Source organism: Arabidopsis lyrata, assembly GCF_000004255.2.
Source record: "Arabidopsis lyrata subsp. lyrata unplaced genomic scaffold ARALYscaffold_5, whole genome shotgun sequence".
In the NCBI taxonomy this organism is placed as follows: domain Eukaryota; kingdom Viridiplantae; phylum Streptophyta; class Magnoliopsida; order Brassicales; family Brassicaceae; genus Arabidopsis; species Arabidopsis lyrata.
In genome coordinates this window covers 4,028,855-4,052,153 of record NW_003302551.1, presented here as the reverse complement: position 1 = coordinate 4,052,153, position 23,299 = coordinate 4,028,855, and the positions used below count along the sequence as shown (strand labels likewise).

Sequence of the window (23,299 nt, the reverse complement as noted above, 5' to 3'; positions counted from 1 at the left end):
CCTTGTTGGGTTTTTAAACCTTATCCTCTCTTCCCTTCTTTTCGAACACCTCTGGTTGAGACACATAAACGACCTCCTTTAGTTCTCCATGCAAGAAGGCTGTTTGACGTCAAGATGATGTATTTCCCATCTGTGAGCTGCTGCAAGGTCGATAAGAAGCCTTATTGTTTCAATTCGCGCCACCGGAGCAAGGACTTCTTCAAAATCTACTCCATATTTCTGTACATACCTTTTAGCAACGAGACGAGGTTTGTATTTGTTTATACTCCCATCAGAGTTCCTTTTCAGTTTGAACACCCACTTTAAACCATTTGGTTTCACTCCGATTGGCAAATCCACGAGATCCCATGTCTTAAGCTTTTCAATAGAGTTAATTTCATCCTCACAGGCGCATGTCCACTCTTTGTGTTCTTTTGCTTCGTATAAACTCATTGGTTCGTTGTTTAACCACAAAAGCAACATCTCCCCTTCTTCTTCCGCAAGTAAGACATAATCTGCAAGATATTTTGGTTTACTAACCTGTCTTTGTGTTCTTCTTAAAACAGGGGAAGGAGAAACAGAGACACTAGCCTCATGTTCCAGCTCGAGGTCATGCGTTGTCTCAGGGTTTTCACATCTTCAGATTCTTCGGGCAGCTCTTTATCCTCTAAATGTTGCCCTGCTTCAACATTCTCCTCTCGCTCTTGCGGTCTATGATTCCCAACATCCTCAAACGTAACTTTGAAGCTTTCCATCACCATCTTTTGTTGAATTGTCTTGCTTCCAATTTCATCCCTTTGTCTCAGCAAACACAACATCACGGCTAACTACTATTTTAACGGAATCCCTTTTTCTACACCATGTTTTATTTTCTCTCACGATAAACGAAAATCATAATCATTATTCAGAGTTAAACTACCATGTTTTATTTTCTCTCACGATGAACGAAAATCATAATCATCATTTAGGTTAAACTTGCATATTACATAACAAAAAAGAAAAAAGGAAATGTTTTGTTTTACAATTTGCCATGCTCGAAAAAGCAACGAATTTTGTAGATTTTTAAATACCTTTAGACATATTTTCGATGCTTTATTCTATTTGTATCATAAACAAAACTATGATTTTATTTTATTTTAGCAACAAAACTATGATTATCAGATTATGTGACCAATTTACTAGAGAAAAAGGTCAATAAAAGTCAAAAGTAAGATACTGTAATAATAACGAATTAATTTTTAAAAAAAACAGCAATCGGCCCAACCCTAATAAAAAACCTTGACGCCGTTTTCTTCTTCGTTCTTCTTCTTCCTCCTGAGAAAACAACATGGCCATGGCAACAAGGACTCTAGGCTTTGTTTTGCCTACGAGCTTATCTTCCCAGCCTTCCTTCGACCGTCGCGGCGGTGGATTTAGGGTTTCGGTCATCCGATGCTCCACTTCTCCACTCACTTTTCCCACTTCTGGTAAATTTTGCTTTCACTTCCTTCATTTCCTTTCAAAATTGATGAAATTTTGTATTGTATCCATTTGGGTTTTAGTTCTTGAATAAAGATAAAGCTTGGATTTTTCGTTTGATGGAGAAAGTCTCTGGCTTTAGAATTAGTGCCAAAAGTCTTGATTTTTGCACATTGTAGGTGTTGTGGAGAAACCTTGGACTTCGTACAATGCTAGGCTTGTGTTAGAAGATGGTTCTATCTGGCCGGCTAAGTCCTTTGGTGCTCCTGGAACTCGTATTGCTGAATTGGTGTTTAACACTTCCTTGACAGGGTCAGTTTGTTGTTTCATTACATTATATCACCTTAAAGATTGTTAATTTTAGCTTACTGAATTTTAGATTTTGTTTGTCTTCGGAAGGTATCAAGAAATTCTTACTGATCCTAGTTATGCTGGGCAATTTGTGCTAATGACAAACCCACAAATTGGTAACACTGGTGTCAATCCCGGTAAGTGGCAATGTCGAATTCGGAGATATCTTATTCACTGTAAAACTTATCTTCTTAATGTTTCTTATTACATTTGAATGTTTGGTTCTAGATGATGAAGAGTCTGGGCAATGCTTTCTTACTGGTTTGGTGATAAGAAACCTAAGCATCAGGTAAGTGTTCATTTTTCTTTGGCTTGTCTTCCATTATCCTCCTTCTTGAAGTGCCTAACTTTTGAATTGTAAAATTTTCAGTACCTCAAACTGGAGATGCACGAAAACACTTGCTGACTATCTAACCGAAAGGAACATCATGGGAGTTTGTAAGTTCCCTGTGTTCACGATACTATTTAGATTCTACATGTTATATAATTGGATTTGAAAGCATCTCTGATTACTCTATTTGGGGATGTTTTTGTGAACACTATCAGATGATCTTGACACTCGAGCAATAACCCGTCGGTTAAGAGAAGATGGTAGTCTTATCGGAGTGTTGACCACAGAACAGTCCAAAACAGATGACGAACTTCTGCAAATGTCTCGTTCATGGGATATTGTAGGTCAGAATTCTCTAACCGTTCCTGTTTTTTTTTTGCATTATGATATAACCCTTGGAATGTTGAACTCCTTCTGTCTGCTTATTTGAATCTTGTAGGTATTGATCTAATAAGTGACGTATCATGTAAATCTCCTTATGAATGGGTTGACAAAACAAACCCTGAATGGGATTTCAACACGAATTCACGCGATGGGAAATCCTACAAAGTGAGTATTACTTCTCTACTTCTTCTCTTATTGATGCTCAGCACCAACTTCTTACTCTCTCTTTCTATACTTTTCTCTTGAATTCAAAGGTTATCGCTTACGATTTTGGAATCAAGCAAAACATCCTAAGACGCCTATCATCTTACGGATGTCAAATCACTGTTGTTCCGTCGACATGGCCAGCTTCCGAGGCACTGAAAATGAATCCAGATGGGATTTTGTTCAGCAACGGTCCTGGAGACCCTTCTGCTGTGCCATATGCTGTTGAGACAGTTAAAGAGCTTCTCGGTAAAGTCCCTGTTTACGGAATCTGTATGGGTCATCAGTTGCTCGGCCAAGCTTTGGGTGGTAAAACCTTCAAGATGAAGTTTGGTCATCATGGAGGAAACCACCCAGTTCGTAACAACAGAACTGGCCAGGTGGAGATCAGTGCTCAGGTATAGTCCCTTTCATCTTATTCTTTTTAGCTTTACCAATACTCAACACCAAAATGTTCCATTTTTACTTTACTTCACACGAATATTTTAGATTCCAAGCACGCTATCAACCAAGGATTTGATCTTTTAACATTCAAATTTTGGAACTTGAAGTTTGGAACATTGTTACAAGTTTGACAAAATCCAAAAATTTTGGTGTCTTTTTCTGTAATTCTTGGCAGAATCACAACTATGCGGTTGACCCGGCTTCACTTCCCGGAGGCGTAGAAGTAACACATGTCAATCTCAATGATGGAAGCTGTGCGGGTCTATCTTTCCCGGCGATGAATGTCATGTCTCTTCAATACCACCCTGAAGCCTCCCCTGGACCTCACGACTCTGATAACGGTAACTGTCCTCTCTATTTCAGAGACTCGGTCAAAGACAGTTAGTCACTTATGCTTCAGTTGTACTGAAAAACCAGAAGATTAATGTGATTTTTGTTTTGTTTGTTTGTTTGTGAATGCAGCATTTAGAGAGTTCATAGAGCTTATGAAGAGATCGAAACAAAGCTCCTGATCAATGGGAAGTAATCTTTGTTTTGTACTATTTGCTGTTTTAAATCGTGGCACTTATATTAAGACCAAACTGTTTTGTTAGTGACAATGGAGTGGCATTATTGTTTTCGCTTTGACTGTATTAAGGAACCATCCCACCTATAAAATAATCAAGAATTTGTAAAAGTAATAAAAAGAAAAAAAAATGATGTGAGAGTTTGTGTATCTTAGAATAGTGATATATCTTTTGTTCAATTTGGACAAACTTATCTAAAGTTCTAAACCAAACCAGAATAATTGATATGAAAATTATACTTTATCTTGGTATGATTTAAATGGGTTCATTTTTCTACATTGGAGATTGAAGATTTACCACTGTACAATATAGTTTCAGAACTTGTAGCTCATTTGGTTAGAGGGCTAAGCTCCACACCATGAGTTCAAGTCATGGCAGAGGAGAAGATGAGAAAAATAAATAAATAAAAAAATAAAAAATATATAGTTTCAGAATTCGACGAAGAGAAATAAACCCGACATCCATATCTTTCGTGGGACCCACAACGCTTCTCCGACTAAGTTTCACGAAGAAATCTTCAGCCGGCCATATTTTTTTGGGTTAAAATAAAGAAGTAATTTCTTCGACTGCATGCGAGACAATACGTGTTAACGTCAATTCACGAAACCAAATCTTAAATTTTTTTTTGCGTTTTTATTCCATGCTTTCGAATTGGAACGTGCGCGTCCATGAGTTTAAGCTCGTGATATTTCCCACTATGATAAGCAACGACTCATTTCCGGTGAAAAATCGCCGGTGACGGCAGAGGAGAACAGTGGTGTTACGGAAAATGTAATATTACGTAAGCAGAAAACGTGGAGAGATTTTTCCTTTCTCTGTAGTAGGAAAGTTTTTTAATGGAGGGATTTTGTATTCAAAACTCAGTTCTGCTCTCATTTCTTCTTGTTCTGCATCTCTTACTAATCTCCAATTGTTTTGCTTCGAGTCAAAACCGCGACGTTGATGAACGGGTTCTGATCCGGGTCCGGGTCGGTTTGATTTTGGATTTGGGTTCCGTGGAAGGAAAGATAGTGAGAAGCTCTGTTTCCATGGCGCTTTCCGATTTCTACGTCATTAACAGTCATTACAAAACAAGAGTCTCTTTTTCAGTTAAAAACTCTCATGGAGAGCCTCTTCTTGCTCTCGGTTCTGGTAACATGCTCCATTAATGATCAACCTCGCTGCATAAATTCTCTTCTTTCTCTGTTTCCATTTTTTTTGTTATGAGATGATTCACACATTTGCAATCTTTGTGAATGAAACAGCTATAGATTTGCTGCAAACTGAAGGAGTAGAAGCAATTATTGGCGGGAATTCGTTGCTGGAAACGAAGCTTTTGGCGGAACTTGGCGAGAAAGCTAGGGTTCCTGTGATTTCACTAAACTCTCCGATTTCATGTTCATTGAGCAGATACAGTCACTTGATCCAAGCCACACATGATTCTGCCTCTGAGGCTAAGGGAATTACAGCTTTGATCAATGGGTTTGATTGGAACAGTGTTGCTCTTGTATATGAAGATCATGATGATTGGAGAGAGACTATGTATTTTATGGTGGAGCATTTACATGAGAACAACGTTCGTGTACAGTCCAAGATTGGTTTTACTGTCTCTTCAAGTGAAGATTTTGTGACGGATCGGTTACAGAAGCTGAAGGAATTGGGAACTACTGTCTTTGTTGTTCACTTGTCTGAAGTTATTGCAACTCATCTCTTCCCATGTGCTGAGAAATTAGGGTTGATGGGTGAAGGGTTTGCTTGGATTCTCACTGCCAAAAGCATGGGCACTTTTCATGAATCCATTGATGATTTCGCAAAGGAGGCAATGGAAGGTGTGGTTGGTTTCAAGTCTTATGTAACAATGTCTAAAGAACTTCAAAATTTCACTTTGAGATGGAGAAGATCACTGCCAGTTGAAGAAACGGAGATAACTCGATTGAGTATCTCTGGTGTATGGGCTCATGATATCGCTTGGGGTCTGGCGAGGGCAGCTGAAGTTATAAGGATGCCAAATGTATCATCAAATTTCCTTGAGGCAATCACAGAGAGTAGGTTTAAGGGTTTGAGTGGTGATTTCCAATTGCATGATAAGAAGTTGTTATCAAACAAGTTTGAGATTGTGAATATGATAGGATCAGGTGAGAGAAGGGTAGGATTTTGGAATTCTAATGGTAGTTTCAGCAATAGAAGACAGTTATCTTCTACTCATGACAAGCTGGAGACCATAATTTGGCCTGGTGGGTCTGCTAAAAGTCCGAAAGGGAGTAGCCTAAGAGAGAGCGGTAGACAAAAGCTGAGGGTTCTTGTTACATCTAGCAATAGATTCCCAAGACTGATGAAGGTAGAGACTGATTCAGTAACAAATGATATAACAAATGTCGAAGGGTTTTGTATAGAAGTCTTTCAGGCTTCCATTGCACCTTTTAATTATGAAGTGGAGTACATACGTTGGCGCAATGGAAGTAACTACGACAATCTTGCATATGCACTTCATAGCCAGGTACTAACCATGGCTTGATTTATGATTATAAGTGCTTTTTCATCTATGTAGAATGTGTGTAGAAACTGAATCAATTCCATTGAACTTGTGTTGCATCTCACAGAAAGACAAATATGATGTGGCCGTGGGAGATATTACAATCACTTCTAATAGATCGACCTATGTTGATTTTACGTTGCCATTCACCGAAATGGGTCTTGGGATTGTAGCAGCAACGGAGAGAAGTATGTGGGTGTTCTTTCAACCTCTAACACCAGATCTTTGGCTAACAAGTGCAGCTTTCTTTGTCTTGACGGGTATTATAGTTTGGTTGATAGAAAGACATGAGAACACTGAGTTCCAGGGATCTTGGTCACAGCAAATTGGAGTTGTGCTTTGGTTTGGCTTCTCTACCCTTGTTTATGCTCATAGTAAGTAATCGCCTTTTTCACATTCACATATGCCAATCTTGGTCGAAAAATTAGATTGAAGTGATGCTTACCTTTTGTTTCTTACTATATATGTGTGATAGGGGAGAGGCTAAAACACAACTTGTCAAGATTTGTAGTTACAGTTTGGGTATTTGCAGTGCTCATATTGGTTACAAGTTACACTGCAACATTGACATCAATGATGACAGTGCAACAAATACGATTCAACACTAATGAAGACTACGTGGGTTACCTCTCGGGCTCCCTCATCACAAACACGGCCCTCACCAATTCCAGCCTCCGAGCAATGAGATTATTGGGTCTCAATACTTCAGAAGATTATGCTCAAGCATTGTTGAACAAAAGTGTCTCATATATTGTCAGTGAGTTGCCATACCTCAAGGTCCTCCTTGGCGAGTATCCTTCACATTTTCTCATGGTCAAGACACAATCTACCACCAATGGTTTTGGCTTTGTATGTATCCTTCTTCAATCTCTTTACTCTTCACCTTCTTTTTACTTGCTGAATGTTTGTTTGTTAAACCACGTTTCAGATGTTCCAGAAGGGATCCGAGTTGGTGCCTAATGTGTCCCGAGAGATTGCGAAGCTAAGGACGAGCGAGAGGCTAAGTGAGATGGAGAGAAGATGGTTTGATAAACAGCTTCCATACACAACTGATGATACATCAAATCCTATAACCCTTTATAGATTCCGCGGTTTGTTTATGATCACCGGAGTTTCATTCGCTTTCGCTCTTGCAGTACTTCTCATTCTTTGGCTCCGAGAAAGATGGAAAATTCTTGTGAATTCGGTCAATATATACCTCTCACAACGACTTAGACATTTCATGATCCTCTTCGCAAGAACTATTCATCCTATTCCCCTCGATAACCCTATTGGCCAGAATGTGGTTCAAATGGCTCATCGTAACAGACGATAGGAACTGATTTACATAGAGCAAACAGTTGTTGTCTCTAACTCTGACTCTGACCATGTTGTAGCCTTAGAGGCTCAGAGAACAATCTTGCCGTTCTTCCTCCAATGGTCCACTAGTTGAACTAAAGTTGTATTAAATCATCTATAGAACTTTGAATACAATTCTTTATACAAAAGCTATGAAAAACAGAAAAAAAAATCTGTAGCAAAACCGGAATAAACACCCCTAAGTTTTATCATTCTAATTTGCAAAGTATTGGCTACAACAGCCAACAAAAAACTTGTTCCCTTTTGTATTACACTAGGGATTGACCCGTGGTACACCACGGGTTAATTATTTAAATTCATAAGTTATTTTAATAAATTGATTAATTTGTTGCGTATATTTTTTTTTTTTGGTTCACCATGGGTGTTTTTAAATTTTATGTTGTATTTGTTTTGTTTTGTGTTTATAATTGTTAATTTTAGGATTTCACCCGTGGTACACCGTCTTATATTAATACCGAGCTAACCATGTCCCACCATATAGCCCGGTCCCATGAAACTAAACATCATTTTGTTATTGTTCGTTTTAATAATATTATTATTTAAAAGACATATAATTCGAGTCAATTTAAAAATTTGCTTTCTAATAGTTCTCATAATATATATATTTTTAATTTTTATAGAGTTCATCTATATTATTAATACTATAAAGTTTTTATAGATTAGTAACATCGTTGATAAATATTACTCATCACAAAATTGATAACATCGTTGATAAATATTTATATTTTTAATATTCACCAACCCGCAAATCTTTGATTTTATTTAAAAACAGATTATTGATATTATTAATTTATTTTAGTTGCTACTAATTTCACGTTTACAAATAAGTATTAAAGGAAAAAACAATTAAGATCGTGTAAATAAAAACAAAATATTGGATTGAATGTATATTGCATATTCTGTAAACAAAATATTAAGCGTACATTTAAAAGTTAAATATTTTGAATTGATAAGTTTCAACCAAAATTAAAATTAGAAATACCTTCAAAGAAAATAGTAAAAGACAATATGAAATGTCTATTAGCATATTACATCTCACATATACAATAAATTTTGACCTTTACGATCATGATGGCTCTCCTTCAACTCATTGAATTTTTGAGTTCCATGCTTCCTCTCCCTTTGGATGCCCATTGTCCTTCAAACTTAATGATCTCATCACAACATTCTTCTTCGATTAAAAAAAAAACATTCTTCTTCGACTTTTTACCGGCTTCAAACTCATTGCTTTTGTTTTGATCATAGTTTTTCAATCAAAAGATAAAATAAACCTTCAGACAAATGCCAAAAAGACAATAAATCACAAAACCACATCGTCCAAAAAATACAGAGCAAGACCATAATCAAGCAACTCAATAAAATGCATGGGAGAATAAAGCTTAAGAAACACACATAAAAAAATGGTCTCAATCATAGTGGGATGGAGAAAAAGTATTTAATCATCAACGTCTAAGATCCAATTCAATCCCCACCACGAGCATCAACACTAACACATCAATCATCATAGTGAAGCTCTTCAACAGAAACTCACACACCCACATCGATTCGTAAACAGGAAGAAACCATAAACAAACATGAATTTGAAAACTCTTCTAAGAACATAGAGAATTAGGTAAAGTAATATAAAAAACGAAAGTAATTTCTTAATACTACTAAAAAGTTAGTAATGCGATAAGGAAGACAAATATGCAATCGTGACCCAATGACTCTAACATAAACAAATATGCAATCGTGATGGCTAAATGATAAAAATGAATGCGGCCATTATTTATAGTGGGGAAAATGATTCATTTATTTAGGGTTAGCTGTACAATATTCGAATTATATATAGATTGATGCTTTTTTTTTTGTTATAAATGCAAATGATCGCATATACTTTATGAATAAATTAGTTCCAAAAAGATTATGTAAGTTCCTAAATTTCTGATGATTTGAATATTATATTAGTAACTATATAGGAGATTTCTAAAATTTTAAATAATAAATATATGCGATTAAAGTAATAATAATAAATACATTTTGTAAAAATTGAAATTGGTTTGAGTAAATTGTTGTAGAATTGAATAATTGATAAATGTTGATTGCAATTTAGGTAATATTCTTTAAGATTCGAAATCTTAACTTAATGATTGACATTTAAACAATTTTATATATGGTTAGTTGTTTGAAATCGCATTATATGGTATGAAAGATTTGTTGATTGAATATCTTTATTAGGGAATATTAGGAAATCAAATATTTTCGAATTGAATTTTCGGGTCAAAATCAGATAGAGATATTTGGGGATTTAATGTAGAGATATTATCTAATAAGGAATTATCCGATTCAAAAGATTTCGGGTCAAAACATCAAATATGGGAGGATCCGAATCAAAGATTTCCGGGTCAAAATATTGAAAAAACCCGACCCGATTAGGGACCCCAAAAAGTGTTGCAAAAATGTATAGTAGATGACCTAAACTGCGTGACGTTTTTGTTTTTGGGATTTTTAATTTTCAAATAGATCCAAACTGCGTGACGTTTCTTTTTTGGGACGCAGCGTTTTCGGCCATTAACTACTAAATTTAGCTTGCTCTTCTTCACAACAACGGCCCCTGAATTTGAATTCCACTCTCTCATCACTCCCTCTCCATCTCTCTGAGAGATCGTTGCTCTTCAAGTTTGGTCTCGCGCAAGCTTTTTCATGGTGATTTAACGGTTAGATTTTCGATTCTCTGTTCAATTTTGCAATTGTATTTGCTTGATTCGTGATCGGTTTCAATGGAGTACTTTGCGAGTTCCGACTTGTTCAGTTTCTCACTCGTTTTCTCTGAAATTTCTCTATCGTAATCTTTTTCTATGTTAATTTTGAGATTTCAATCGGTGATCGGAGCAGATCTCGGATTGAATTTGTGTTGTACGGATAGATTTATGAAGTGATTGCTATCGGAGATTTAGGATTCTGATTTCACGCTATTGAAATCTGTAGAAATCGTCAAATTAGCATTGGTCATGGATACACACACGCTAAAATCCGTCTCAGATTTGCCTGGAAATTTCCGTTCAGCTTTTAGTTTCAGGTAATATCTCTCTTTAAACTTGAGATTTTGTTTTCATCTTGGTCATGATCGTGTTGTTAATCTATTGCTCGCTTAAATCTAAAGGAATGGTTGCATACATGTTAGGGAATATGATGATGATTTTCTTCTCTTTGGTCCTTTGATAAAACTGTTTGTGAATCTCAACTTTGCTTTGTGTTGCTTCTGGATCGTTGGTGTTCAGATACTTTAACTCGCTGCAGAGTGAGTGTTTTCCACTGTGCTTCCACTCCGATATCAACATGGTTATTTCAGCGCCAACGGGAAGTGGTAAAACCGTACTTTTTGAGTTATGCATTTTGAGGCTCCTTTCAAAGTCCATAGCTAAGGAAGGAATGTTTCTCCATGCTAAAGGAGCTCTTAAAGCAGTAAGCTTTTGATCACTTTTCTGAATTTCTGCTTGATTCCTTCGTTTTTACAATAAATATACCAATACTGGACTTGTTGCTACCTAGAAGTTTAATTAGGCTTCTTCTACGTATTGGTGTCAAGGTTTACATATCTCCGTCCAAGGCTTTAGTTCAGGAGAAGCTGCGTGATTGGAATCAAAAGTTTAATTCATGGGGAATCAGTTGTTTGGAGCTGACTGGTGATAATGAAACCTACAGCACAAGGAATATACAAGACGCAGATATAATCTTGACTACACCTGAGGTCAGATAGTATTTTCTCTTTGTTGTCTGTATTTACTGTCTGGAACTTCTTTACTGCTTCTGATTCCCCTTATGCTCCTAGCCAGAACACAAGCAATATCTGATATTTCATTCTGTGTTTATATGAAGTACATGCATGTATCTCCTCTAGTGGATCACTGTAGTTTACATGTTTTCCTACAGAAATTTGATGCAGTGAGCCGTTATCGCGTTACCAGTGGAGGCTTAGGTTTCTTCAGTGATATTGCGCTTGTGCTCATTGATGAAGTTCACCTACTGAATGATCCGCGTGGAGCTGCTCTTGAGGCAATAGTCAGTAGAATAAAGATTCTTTCTAGCAATCATGAACTAAGGTCAAGTCCTCTAGCCTCCGTGCGTCTTCTGGCTGTCTCAGCTACTATCCCAAACATTGAGGATTTAGGTAAGATGTAGCTCACAATTCTAGTCATATTCTGCAAATTGTATGACCTTTTTTTGCTTTGTTAACTTTGCTTCGAAGTAAAAAATAAAAAAAAGCTTGCTTCAAAACAGATAAAGTGGTAATACTTGTTTAATTATTGCAGCTGAATGGCTCAAGGTTCCTACTGCAGGAATTAAGAGGTAACTTATGGTTCCTATGTCCTTATTTGGGTAAATTTTTTCAGTTTCATCATTGTTTCCCTTCCCATGTTTTACAGGTTTGGCGAAGAAATGAGACCTGTTAAGTTGACAACTAAAGTTTTTGGTACTGGTCGCATCTCAAAAGTCAATTTTTTTGTTTTTTTGATTGGTTAAATGTTAAGATGATGAATTTGGTTAGCTGTTGATGACTTTCCTGTTTTCATGAATTGAAAGAAAATGTTTACTGTCTTTTTTGTACAGGTTATGCTGCTGCCAAGAATGACTTCCTCTTTGAAAAGGTATACAGTTTCTGCATCTTGGATTTAGATAGCCTTAGCCACTCTTGTCAAATATTCCACGACAGAAACTAAACCAACTCTTGTTTTTCTTTATTTTCTCATATCCAGCGCCTTCAAAACTATATTTATGGTAAGCTTCTCTTGTCATTATATTCTTCCGTTATTGCTGTCTTGCTTAGGTTGTAACTTATACTACGCTGCTGAGGAAATCTTTGAATTTTCAGACATTTTAATGCAATACTCAAAAGGAAAATCTGCCTTAGTTTTCTGCTCGACACGAAAAGGCGCTCAAGAGGCTGCACAAAAGCTTGCTCAGACTGCAATGACCTATGGTTACTCAAATCCATTTATTAAAAGCAGAGAACAGCTGGAAAGATTAAGGGAGGCTTCGCCAATGTGCAGTGACAAACAAATGCAATCATATATCCTCCAAGGCGGTACGGTCTGTTTCACTCTTTTAAGTTTGTTGATTGTACCTCTGCTTCAGCATTGTCTCCAAGCTGAATAGTACCAAAATGTCCCAATTAGTTGGTTATCACAATGGTGGACTTTGCCAAAAGGACCGCAGCCTCGTAGAAGGGCTCTTCCTTAATGGAGATATCCAGGTTATCTGCACGACCAACACTCTTGCCCATGGAATCAACCTGCCTGCACATACAGTCGTCATAAAATCAACTCAACATTTGTACGTCTTTGAGTAGATATGTCCATTAAGTAGTTATTTGGAATTTAAATTAATATCCAGTAATCTACTGACATTTGTATTCCTTTTAGCAACAAGGAAAAAGGTCACTACATGGAATATGATCGTTCCACACTACTACAGGTAAATTATTTGAGCATGTGTAGTTTTCTAATGTTATTTTGCAGTCTGATTATCTGCACAAGCTACTGAAATGTGCTCTAAATATATTGCCAGCAAGATAAGTAATCTCTCTTTTCTAGATGTGTGGCAGGGCTGGTCGGCCTCCATTTGATGACACGGGAATGGTTATTATTATGACCAGAAGAGAGACGGTTGTTTACTGAAACTTTTCTATGTGGCTGAATCTCTTACTTTAATTGTACTTTTCTCTTATGTTCTCTGCTTTTAATTTATTAAACGATTACAGGTCCATCTGTATGAGAATCTCTTGAATGGATGTGAGGTTGTTGAATCACAGTAAGTATTGCCCAATAAACTTCCTTTTTGGAACCATTTGCTTTCTTTAACATTCTTTAATAGCTATGTTGGCTTCAAGAAATATTCTTCTGTTTATTTTGTTCCAGATTGCTGCCATGCTTAATAGAGCACCTAACCACAGAAATAGTTCAACTTACTATCTCTGACATTACACGGGCAATTGAGTGGATGAAGTGCTCATACCTGTATGTCAGAATGAAAAAGGTACGTTCATATGCTCTCTCAATGAATTTTCGGAGAACTTGTTTATTATCATAAATGGTATAGCTGAGTGCTAACTTAGTTCGTATGGACAGAATCCAGAGAATTATGCTATTAAGAAAGGAATTCCGAAAGATCAAGTAGAGAAGCATTTGCAAGGTTCCTTACTGACTTAGTTAGTTTACTCATTTTTCCTTTTTGGAGTTCTCATTAGTCCTGTGTCCTACCAGAGCTTTGCCTTCAGAAGATCAATGAGCTTTCACAATATCAGATGATCTGGACTGACACAGACGGTTTTGTTTTGAAACCAGAAGGTATTGAATATTATGGTTTCATATCTTCAATTTCAAATTATAATGCACACTCGTTCTTTTGTGTAGAGCCCGGAAGGCTGATGACAAAGTATTATCTAAAGTTTGACACAATGAAGTACATTATTAATGCGCCAACGGGCTATAGCTTGGATGAGGCTCTTCATATTGTGTGTCGTGCTGAAGAGATATCTTGTATGTCAAATGTGCTTGGGTACATACTCTTTTTTACCTGATGAATATACTAATTTGTTTAACTTGAAAAATGAAGGGATACAGCTCAGACGCAATGAGAAGAAGACCTTAAATGATGTAAATGCAGATAAAGAAGGGCGGCTCAGATTCCACATCAACGATAATAAAGGAAAGCGGAAAAAACGCATCCAAACCAGAGAAGAGAAACTATTTGTGCTTGCAAATGATTGGTTGACTGGGGATCCTTCAGTGCATGATTTATCCATGACTCAGGTCCACCAATCTTATATTCCTGACTCCTTCTATCTCTTGATCACAGTTACTTTTTTGCTCTGCATATGAACATTGGAACTTTTGTCACTTTTGTCTCAGGATGCTAACTCTATTTGCTCGAATGGATCCAGAATAGCGAGATGCATGAAAGAGTACTTTATATACAAAAAGAATTATAAAGGAACGATTAGCTCAACTCTTCTGGCAAAATCACTCTATCAAAAGCTGTGGGACGACAGTCCATATTTGTTGAAACAATTGCCTGGCATTGGAATGGTTACTGCGAAGGTTTTAATCTATGTCTGCTCTTTATAAGCATGTTAACTGCACCTTATGTTTTCCGAATGCTTCAGTTTTTTCTTGGTAACATTTTTCTGGATACATTCTTTTTCTAGGCACTTCATTCAATGGGAGTCAGGTCATTTGAAGCTCTTTCTGAAGCTGATCCACGAAGGATAGAGATTGTTACCGGTCGAAAATATCCTTTCGGAAATACCATCAAGGAGTCTCTATCATCCCTACCTCCAAAAGTTGAAATCAAGGTCCAGGAAGTTGACTGCCAGAAGCAAGGGATATCTAAATTAGCAGTCACATTGACACGGCTATCACAACCTCTCCAATCCACAAAACGCCATTATGCTGACATGGTTAGTTACCTTAACTTTCTGCATTTATACTCTTAACTCTACTACCTGCATCTCCATTTCTCTGCATAGTCTTGTGTTTCGCTCATGAACAAAAGATAACTAGATAAGCTACTAATCTGTATCCTTTTTCTGGCAGATTGTTGGTTCAGAGGAAGAGAATCGTATTCACTTTCATGAGAAAATAAGGTGATGAGCACGTAACCAACGATAAACCATAATTTCTTCTATTACAACATTCTTGTGTTTCACCTAACCCTCTTTTAGACATTCAAGTTAAATGTAACTAATCAGTGATATTTTAATGGCAGCAGAATGGAGGACTTCTCCAGGTATGTTTACCTGTCGATCACTCTATCATCATTATCCCGATGCAAATCTTCGTCTAACTTTATTTAAGATTTGCAATACTTCATTCTTCTTGGTTGCCTTCTTTTAGTCCATATAACGTAACCATACTCCTGGAAAGGCCTCATCAACAAGCAAAGGTGACTGTGAAGGCTGATCTCATCTTCGAAGAATACAGTTAAGTCTTCTAAATAACACCTCTGGTTTGGTAGGAAAACTTGATGACCATGTAGTAAGTGAAACACTAACCAAGTGTGTTTATTTCTGGGCTGTTACTATTGTAGTTGGTATTGACCTCCATGAAACACTTCTACTCAAGAAGGCAAACAACAACAAAATAAACTACAAAAGCGAAAACAGGCTGCCTCACTATTATCCTCCTATGGTGGCTGCCTGCGTAGTAGATGACAACCCAGTTACATCTGGACCTTCAAACCGAAAGGATAAAAAAGATGATATGTGAGTACATTTCTTCTCAGTCCCATAAATAGATAAGGTCTTCATGATTACAACTTTCTCCTCAACTGCTCAATTATCTTCTTCAGGCCTAGTTTCAAACTCATAGATGAGGATTCAGAAGAAGGTTAGATGCTCAATACAAATTTAAATCTGTCATAAGCTTTTTCTTTTGAGTGCTTTGTATTCCATTAACCATTTTTTTAAACCCAAAAATCTTTACAGAGAAAGAACCCTATGTGACGATGGAAGAAGATGACTGTGTCATTATCAATGAACATACAGTCTTTGACCACATACGTGAAAAAGCAAAGTGTTTTCCTTCATTGAACACTTTGAATCCGACCACCTCTCCGGCATCAGGAAAATCAAATCTGAAAAGGAAAAGCTTAGTGGACAAGTCTCCTGAACTGGATCCTCTATTTCAGTATGATTCTGTCTTTGACTTACCTACAAATACTAAAGACGTCAAACAAAGCGCACAGCAAATTACTAAGCCGGGTTATGCAAGCTTTGCAGAGAAAACTGGTGCGTACATCTTCTTCACTCATTATGAAGTTCTATTTTGCATTATAGAGCATTTGCTTAAAGTCTTTAACTGTTATCTCCCATGAATCTGGCAGAAACAGAAAGGCCATTCTCAGATGAAACAATATTCAACTACATAAGGAAAAGGTCCAAGAATTCCCCGGTCCTCGCCACATCAAAACTCGAGGATCCCATAACCATTTCTTCTCAAGAAGGAAGAAACGCAGAGATAAGTCCGTATAGAGCTTACGGATTATTGGTTAGTCCTGCTACTAAAAAGCCAAGGATCACATCTGATGCACCTTCAGAAATTTTGCCCTTTGATATCTCGATGGTGAAGAGAAGTGGCACGAACTTAGAGCAGGAGAAAAGACTCTGCTCGACATTTGCAGGTAAGTCCAATGTCTCTGATTCTTTTCTTGGATTTAAAAGTATCTTCTCTTTTCTGTGACTTTCGCATATACATACCAAAACAAAACCCATTGTTGGTGAGTCTCTAGAACTCCTAGAGAGCACATGGTAATTACTAATGATAGTGGTAAATGATAAATGATAATTAGGACAATAATTAGTTTCTTCAAAACAAGAACTGCATACTGTTTATTTACTTTCTTCATGGATTCACTATCAAAGAAAGGAATGGTTATGAAACTACAAAAAAACAATCGCATTAAGAAGGAAAAGAGCCAAATTAGTTTTCTACTGCATCATCTGTTTATGAAACAAAAAAAACTAGTAAAACTAGTAAAATTAATTCGACGAAGATCCGCTTGAACTACAAGCCGAAGAAGCAGAAAATTTAGCAGCTTGTTCTATTCCCATTGATCTGTAAGGTGCAATGTTGTGGATTCCAGATTCGAGTGGACCTAATAAGTCATTTTCAATGCACTCATACATTTTCTTGCATAGTGTATCAACCATAGCACACATCTTGATTAGTTGACTCTTCATAATTATTACTTCCTCATGACCATACTCATCAAAAGGCTCTTCTAAAATCTTGGAAAGTTTCTCAATATTACCTTCAAGTTGTTGCTGCTGATCTTCAAACAGATTCTTCTTTATATCTCTCTCTTCATCGCTCATCTCATCTTTGAACAACTCTTCGCCAAACATGTAGAACGCGAAAGGATACGAATACGAAAGAATCCGTCGTGATCTGAATAACCGGTTGACTGCATCTGTAACCCAACTGTATTCTTTAAACTCTTCTTGATCCTTGGTTTCAGAATTTAACAGTGCCTTCTTCAGGATACTCTTCCTAAGTTTATCCTCTAGCTTTAATGAATCGGTGTGCACTTTGTATCGGTAATGGTAATGTGTGTACCTGTCTAAATCCCTTTTGGCTCTCTCCATTTGCCTCACTTTTTCATCTTTGTACCGACCACAACTATGACCAGCGATACTCCTAAAACTATGTTCTGCTCCAGTAGCTTGACCACACAGCCAGCAAAAAAACTGACCACACTTACAAGTCATGTGATTGCAACCGTCTCTCTTTTGAATAGGTTTGCTACATTTGGGACACAGCTTCGTGTTAACGGTCATCCAATTAACCGTCTCAGACTCGTCTACACACTTCTTTTTCCATAGCTTCCACATCAAACAAGAGCAAGGAGAGTGAGACTCACTCAGACAACTGAAACAGAACTGAAGTCCACATGAACATTCCACCTCGTCATCGCTATCATCTTTGATTTTTCGTATCGCATTCCCGCAATGTGGTGTGCTTGGACACCACTTCACCATATTGTTATCTTCTACGTATGACTCAACGAGGAAACGATCAAACTTCTCAGCTAACTCCGGGCTAACTAGTTGCCTAACAACATCTTCGTCGCAAATCGTGTTGCATTTATAAGCCATACATCTAATCCTTTTGCTCTCACCTTCATTAATCCTCACGGTAAAATGTTCCTTCCAACAGTCATTGCAAAACCTATGACCACACTCTATTCTTGTCGTGGCATATTTTGATAAATCCTCTTCCATGCAGATATCACACTTCATCGTTTTTTTTGCCTTCTTCCTCTTCCTCGTCTCCTCCTCCCCCTTCTTCTCCTTCTTCTTCCTCTTCCTCGTCTTCTCCTTCTTCTTCTTCTTCTTCCTCTTCGACTTAACTAAGGAAGGGTCAAAAACAGTAAGACCAGCACAAGAAAACAAAAGATCTTTGCCTTGATCAATATACACAGAAAACAACTTATCAACGTTCCATTGATAATGAATAAGAAGAGTCCTCGCTTGGTTCTCCTTAACCGATAACAATTCCATAACCCTAACCATAACTTCCTTCTGCGCTGCTACAAGTGCTTCCTTCGTGATCACCTGGCTCGTAGGTTCTCTTGGTTGTTGCAAAACGGATTCTTCCGCGTTGTTATACTCCTCATCATCATGATCATCGGAGGAGCAACAATAATCGTCTTCCTCCTCCTCGAAGCTCATATATTCGTCATCCATCAGATCAAAACAATTACGAGACGATCAAGAGCGAAGAGATAGTATGTTTTCTTGAAGTTGAGACGACAAGTTTCATATACTGGCGAGATCGTTAGAGAATTGTTACTTTTGGACTCAATAACGCAAAACTTAGGGCAGTGTAGTTGTTTTTTTAGATGAAATTAACTATTTCCTTATTTTAATTTGAAGTAAATTTCTCTTCTTTTTTTCTTATTCAATTTAGGATTTCCTTATTTTAAATTTCTATTATTATCTGTAATTTTAATTATCTTTACATATTTTCTATTTTTCTTCTACTAAAAAATGTAAAACATGGATATAACGTAATTACTTAATAGTACTTTTTAATATGTTCTTGAAAATATTATATGGTTTTTATATAAAATATATTCTAGGTTAATTGTAATATTATTTTTATAACACATCAGATTTTATTTTTAAAAACTTAAATAAAATTTTTATCATACTATTTTATTAAATTTTATTTTTAATTTAATGAATCGAGATCCAAATCTAGATATCAGATACCCAAAATGTCGGATATCCACAAGGCAAAGATTCGAATAGTTAAAATTCGGATCCGGATCCAATCCACCACTATTATTTGTATAATTTTTTTTTAACTAGGGTAAATTTAATTTTTCCCAATATGAAAACATCAGACCCTTTTTATTGTTGGACTTTGAGTTGGGACCTTTAACCATTGTACCTCCTGCCCTATAATGTGAACTGGCCTTGCAAGAATGATGACTAGCATTCCAATGCCCTGGTACAAAGTTAGTCACCCGCCACTTTCCACACCGCCTGTTGCACCACCAAATGGCTGACAAGCCAAGAAAAATGACCTTTCTAACATAGAATGAGAGGAAGAAGAGACAAGCAAGAACCAACCATAACGCAAATAACTAAAATATTTTTCTCTTCTATGCTGCATAATATGTTTATGAAACAAAAGCTACTAAAAACGATAAACTACGATAACTAAAACAATTTCTTATTCTACGAAGATCCGCTTGAACCTCAATCTTAAGTTTGGCATATTTCAGCACAAAACTCAGTTGCTTGTTCTATTCCCTTTGATCTGTAAGGTGCAATGTTGTGGATTCCAAATTGTATTGGACCTAGTAATTCATTCTCAATGCACTCATACATTTTCTTGCAGAGGTTATCAACCGCATTACTCAAATTGTTGAGGTGTCTCTTCATATCCACAACTTTCTCATGATCATACTCATCAAAAGGCTCTTCTAAAATCTTAGAAAGTTTCTCAACATTACCTTCAAGTTGTTGCTGCTGATCTTCAAACAGATTCTTCTTCATCTCTCTCTCTTCGTCGCTCATCTCATCTTTAAACAACTCTTCACCAAACATGTAGAGCGCGAAAGGATAAGAATACGAAAGAATCTTTCTTGATCTGAATAACCTGTTGACTGCATCTATAACCCAGCTGTATTCTTTAAACACTTGTTGATCCTTGGTTTCAGCATTTGACACTGCCTTCTCAAGGATACTCTTCCTAAGTTTATCCTCGAGCTTTAAAGAATCGGTATGTGCTTTGTAGCGGTAATGGTAATGCGTATACCTGTCTAAATCCCTTTTGGCTCTCTCCATTTGCCTTACTTTGTCATCTTTGTACCGACCACAACTATGACCAGCAATACTCTGCACAGTATGACTTGCCCCAGTAGCTTCACCACACAGCCAACAAAAATGCTGCCCACACTTACAAGTCATGAGATTGCAACCATCTTGTTTTGAAATAGGTTTGTAACATTTGGGACACAGCTTCGTATTAACCGTTATCCAATTAACCGTCTCAGACTCGTCTACACACTTCTTTTTCCATAGCTTCCACATCAAACAAGAGCAAGGAGAGTGAGACTCGCTCAAACAACTGAAACAGAACTGAAGTCCACATGAACATTCAACCTCAACGACGTCATCATCTTCGATCTTTCGTATCGCACTCCCGCAATGCGGTATACTTGGACACCACTTCACCATCTTGTTATCTTCCACATAAGATTCAATAAGGAAACGATCATACTTCTCAGCTAATTCCGGACTAACTAGCTTCCTAACAACATCTTCATCGCAAATCGCTTTACATTTATGAGCCATACATAGAATCCTTTTGCTTTCACCTTCATTAATCCTCACAGTAAAATGTTCCTTCCAACAATCATTGCAAAAGCTATGACCACACTCCATTCTCGTCATCACATCACTTGGTAAATCATCTTCCATGCAGACATCACAGTTCATCGTCTTCTTTAAAGTAACTAAAGAAGGGTCAAAAACAGTAAGACCAGCACAAGAAAACATATGATCTTTGCCTTGATCAATATACACAGATAACAACTTATCAACGTTCCATTGGTAATAAATAAGAAGAGTCCTAGCTTGGTTCTCCTTAACCGATAACAATTCCATAACCCTAACCAGACTTTCTTTTTGTGCTGCTACTAGAGATTTTTTTGTGATCACCTGGCTCGTAGATTTTGTCGAGGTCACGTGTTGCACATCGACTTCTGCCTCGTTGTAATTCTCATCCTCCTGCTCATCATCATCCAGCGAGTAATTCTCATCCTCCTCCTCGTAGTTCATATATTCGTCATCCATCGATCAATAATATTGATAATCGTTAGAGGAGATCACACAAAGGGAAAGAGTGAAGAAGAAAAGTCTCATCTGTAGGCGAGATCTTTGAGACTTTGGACTCAATAACGCTTTATTATATTAGGGCATTTAGTTTATTTTATGGCCTTTCCCTTTTTTTTTTTTTTTTTTTTTTTTTGGGACAACTATCTATAGATGACCTTAATTCATTTCTTTATTATTGAAATAAATCTCTCCTTTTTAATTCTTTATTTAAATTGAGTTTAAATTTTCCTTACTTAAGTTTATGTTATTATCTGTACTTTTTAATATCTTTATATATTTTTCAATTTATCTTTCTACTAAAAGAATCTAAGCATATCACATAATCTTATCTTATTAAAGTATGATTTTCAAAATTAGTAACTCACGAGATCGTGACATGTGCCAAATTTTTCGATCTGAGATTTTGACATGTGTCAAATAAAATTTTCCTTTTTTAAGAAAAATAAAGTAAAAAAATAATTATAAGAAATTATAACTTTAAATAGTTTTAAAATGTAAAAAGCTAATTATAAGAAAATTGTACATATATTTTCATAAGATTTTTTGCCATCTCACAAACAAAACTTTTATTTTTAAAAGATAATTATAACAAAATTATAAATTTAAACAGTTTTAAAAATATAAAATGATTATAATAAGAAAACTATACATATATATAAGGAATTTATATGTATATTTCCATAAAGATAGATATTTTAGAATTATGCTAAACGTTTTATTTATAAGTTACTAATTATAAAAAAAAGATTTAAAATTAGAAAAAAATTAAGAAAATTATACAATCAGTTATTAATCCTATAAAAAAAGATTGTAAATAGTCACCTTTATATAAACAAATAGATTATCTCATATTTTCTAATCAAGCAAACTAATTTCTTAACGATGTTATATCATATCAATTATAAAAAGATACTTCGAATCACGATGTTTTTCTAAAAATAGCATGTGATATACAGATTTAATGAATATATGACAATTGAGGCAAATTAATAATTATGAACGGCGATAGACATAGACTAGAGTTATTGTCGGAGAGGTTTGGTCTAATTTCGGAGAAGATAAAGAATGTGGAGTAATAAGAGAAGTTGGGAAAAGAGGATAAGAGGCGGTAACAATGGTATTGGTGTTGATGATGGTGGTGGAGGCGCTAAATATTGATAAAGGTGGTGAGTCAGAATTAGCCAGATTCGGTATTGATGGTGGTGGTGATTGTGATTGTAGTGAGACTTAGTTGTGGTGGTGGGTCAGGTAGTGAGACTCGGTAGTGATGCCCGACGAATGCGAGAAATGGATATAGGGAAAAAAATAAAATAAAGATATGGTGGTGAAGAAATCCGACGAGAGGGAGAGAATGAGAAAGAAATATGAGTTCGAGCAAAATTCAGAGAAATCTAAAGAGAGATACATAGAGATTTGTGAATTAGAAAGAAGACAAAACGAAAAGTTGGTAGTATGGCAAAAGTCATGTAACAAATAGATAATGTTTACTCTAATGTTGTTTTCTTAATTTTTTTTTAGTCTTAAGTTATTTAGTGTATATTTTCCAATTTCTTATAAGGTTGTTTATTTCTGTTAAAGATATTTCATATTATCAAGTAAAGTTATATGACATGGATATAGACGGTCTCATATTTTCTCTTCTTTTATTGTCACAATTTTATTATGACTTTAACCTTTTCTAAAAAAATATCTATATTTACGTAACTCAAACTATATGTTTACATATTATACATATATCGTCCATATCTTTACGTAAATATATAATTTTATCTTTTCTTTTTGTCATAGTTTTGTTTCCATCTTGCCCACATTGAAATTATAAG

General features: G+C 36.1%; 5 protein-coding genes across 5 annotated transcripts; 3 read left to right on the top strand and 2 right to left on the bottom strand.

The window, feature by feature from the left end:
* The first annotated feature begins 1,228 nt into the window (after positions 1 to 1,228).
* Positions 1,229 to 3,866, top strand: LOC9313138 (carbamoyl-phosphate synthase small chain, chloroplastic). Its single transcript, XM_002877024.2, has 10 exons — positions 1,229 to 1,445; positions 1,617 to 1,749; positions 1,837 to 1,925; positions 2,017 to 2,077; positions 2,159 to 2,226; positions 2,335 to 2,463; positions 2,559 to 2,668; positions 2,758 to 3,105; positions 3,327 to 3,492; positions 3,614 to 3,866. Exons 1-10 carry the CDS (start codon positions 1,307 to 1,309, stop codon positions 3,661 to 3,663), a joined length of 1,293 nt encoding a protein of 430 aa, XP_002877070.1. The 5' UTR covers positions 1,229 to 1,306; the 3' UTR covers positions 3,664 to 3,866.
* Positions 3,867 to 4,290: 424 nt separating this feature from the next.
* On the top strand, positions 4,291 to 7,777 carry LOC9313137 (glutamate receptor 1.2). Its single transcript, XM_002877023.2, has 5 exons — positions 4,291 to 4,848; positions 4,962 to 6,193; positions 6,297 to 6,603; positions 6,705 to 7,078; positions 7,158 to 7,777. The coding sequence occupies exons 1-5, from the start codon at positions 4,554 to 4,556 to the stop codon at positions 7,542 to 7,544; spliced, it is 2,595 nt and encodes an 864-aa protein (XP_002877069.1). The 5' UTR covers positions 4,291 to 4,553; the 3' UTR covers positions 7,545 to 7,777.
* A 2,356-nt stretch (positions 7,778 to 10,133) lies between these two features.
* Positions 10,134 to 16,941, top strand: LOC9311469 (DExH-box ATP-dependent RNA helicase DExH17). The gene is made up of 28 exons (XM_002877022.2): positions 10,134 to 10,284; positions 10,556 to 10,646; positions 10,849 to 11,032; positions 11,157 to 11,318; positions 11,501 to 11,738; positions 11,881 to 11,917; positions 11,995 to 12,041; positions 12,179 to 12,216; positions 12,325 to 12,346; positions 12,441 to 12,653; positions 12,745 to 12,901; positions 12,991 to 13,042; positions 13,162 to 13,233; positions 13,329 to 13,378; positions 13,486 to 13,603; positions 13,696 to 13,759; positions 13,831 to 13,914; positions 13,981 to 14,106; positions 14,183 to 14,379; positions 14,479 to 14,667; positions 14,775 to 15,026; positions 15,163 to 15,212; positions 15,338 to 15,355; positions 15,463 to 15,548; positions 15,656 to 15,830; positions 15,917 to 15,954; positions 16,053 to 16,355; positions 16,451 to 16,941. The coding sequence occupies exons 2-28, from the start codon at positions 10,579 to 10,581 to the stop codon at positions 16,804 to 16,806; spliced, it is 3,396 nt and encodes a 1,131-aa protein (XP_002877068.1). The 5' UTR covers positions 10,134 to 10,284; positions 10,556 to 10,578; the 3' UTR covers positions 16,807 to 16,941.
* A 78-nt stretch (positions 16,942 to 17,019) lies between these two features.
* LOC9311468 (putative E3 ubiquitin-protein ligase ARI4) lies at positions 17,020 to 19,003 on the bottom strand. Its single transcript, XM_021026267.1, has 3 exons — positions 18,503 to 19,003; positions 18,359 to 18,470; positions 17,020 to 18,177 (listed from the first exon to the last, which is right to left on the bottom strand). The coding sequence occupies exons 1-3, from the start codon at positions 18,810 to 18,812 to the stop codon at positions 17,106 to 17,108; spliced, it is 1,494 nt and encodes a 497-aa protein (XP_020881926.1). The 5' UTR covers positions 18,813 to 19,003; the 3' UTR covers positions 17,020 to 17,105.
* A 389-nt stretch (positions 19,004 to 19,392) lies between these two features.
* On the bottom strand, positions 19,393 to 21,718 carry LOC9313136 (probable E3 ubiquitin-protein ligase ARI3). The gene has a single exon (XM_002875353.2). It carries the CDS (start codon positions 21,432 to 21,434, stop codon positions 19,839 to 19,841), a length of 1,596 nt encoding a protein of 531 aa, XP_002875399.2. The 5' UTR covers positions 21,435 to 21,718; the 3' UTR covers positions 19,393 to 19,838.
* Positions 21,719 to 23,299: the final 1,581 nt, after the last annotated feature.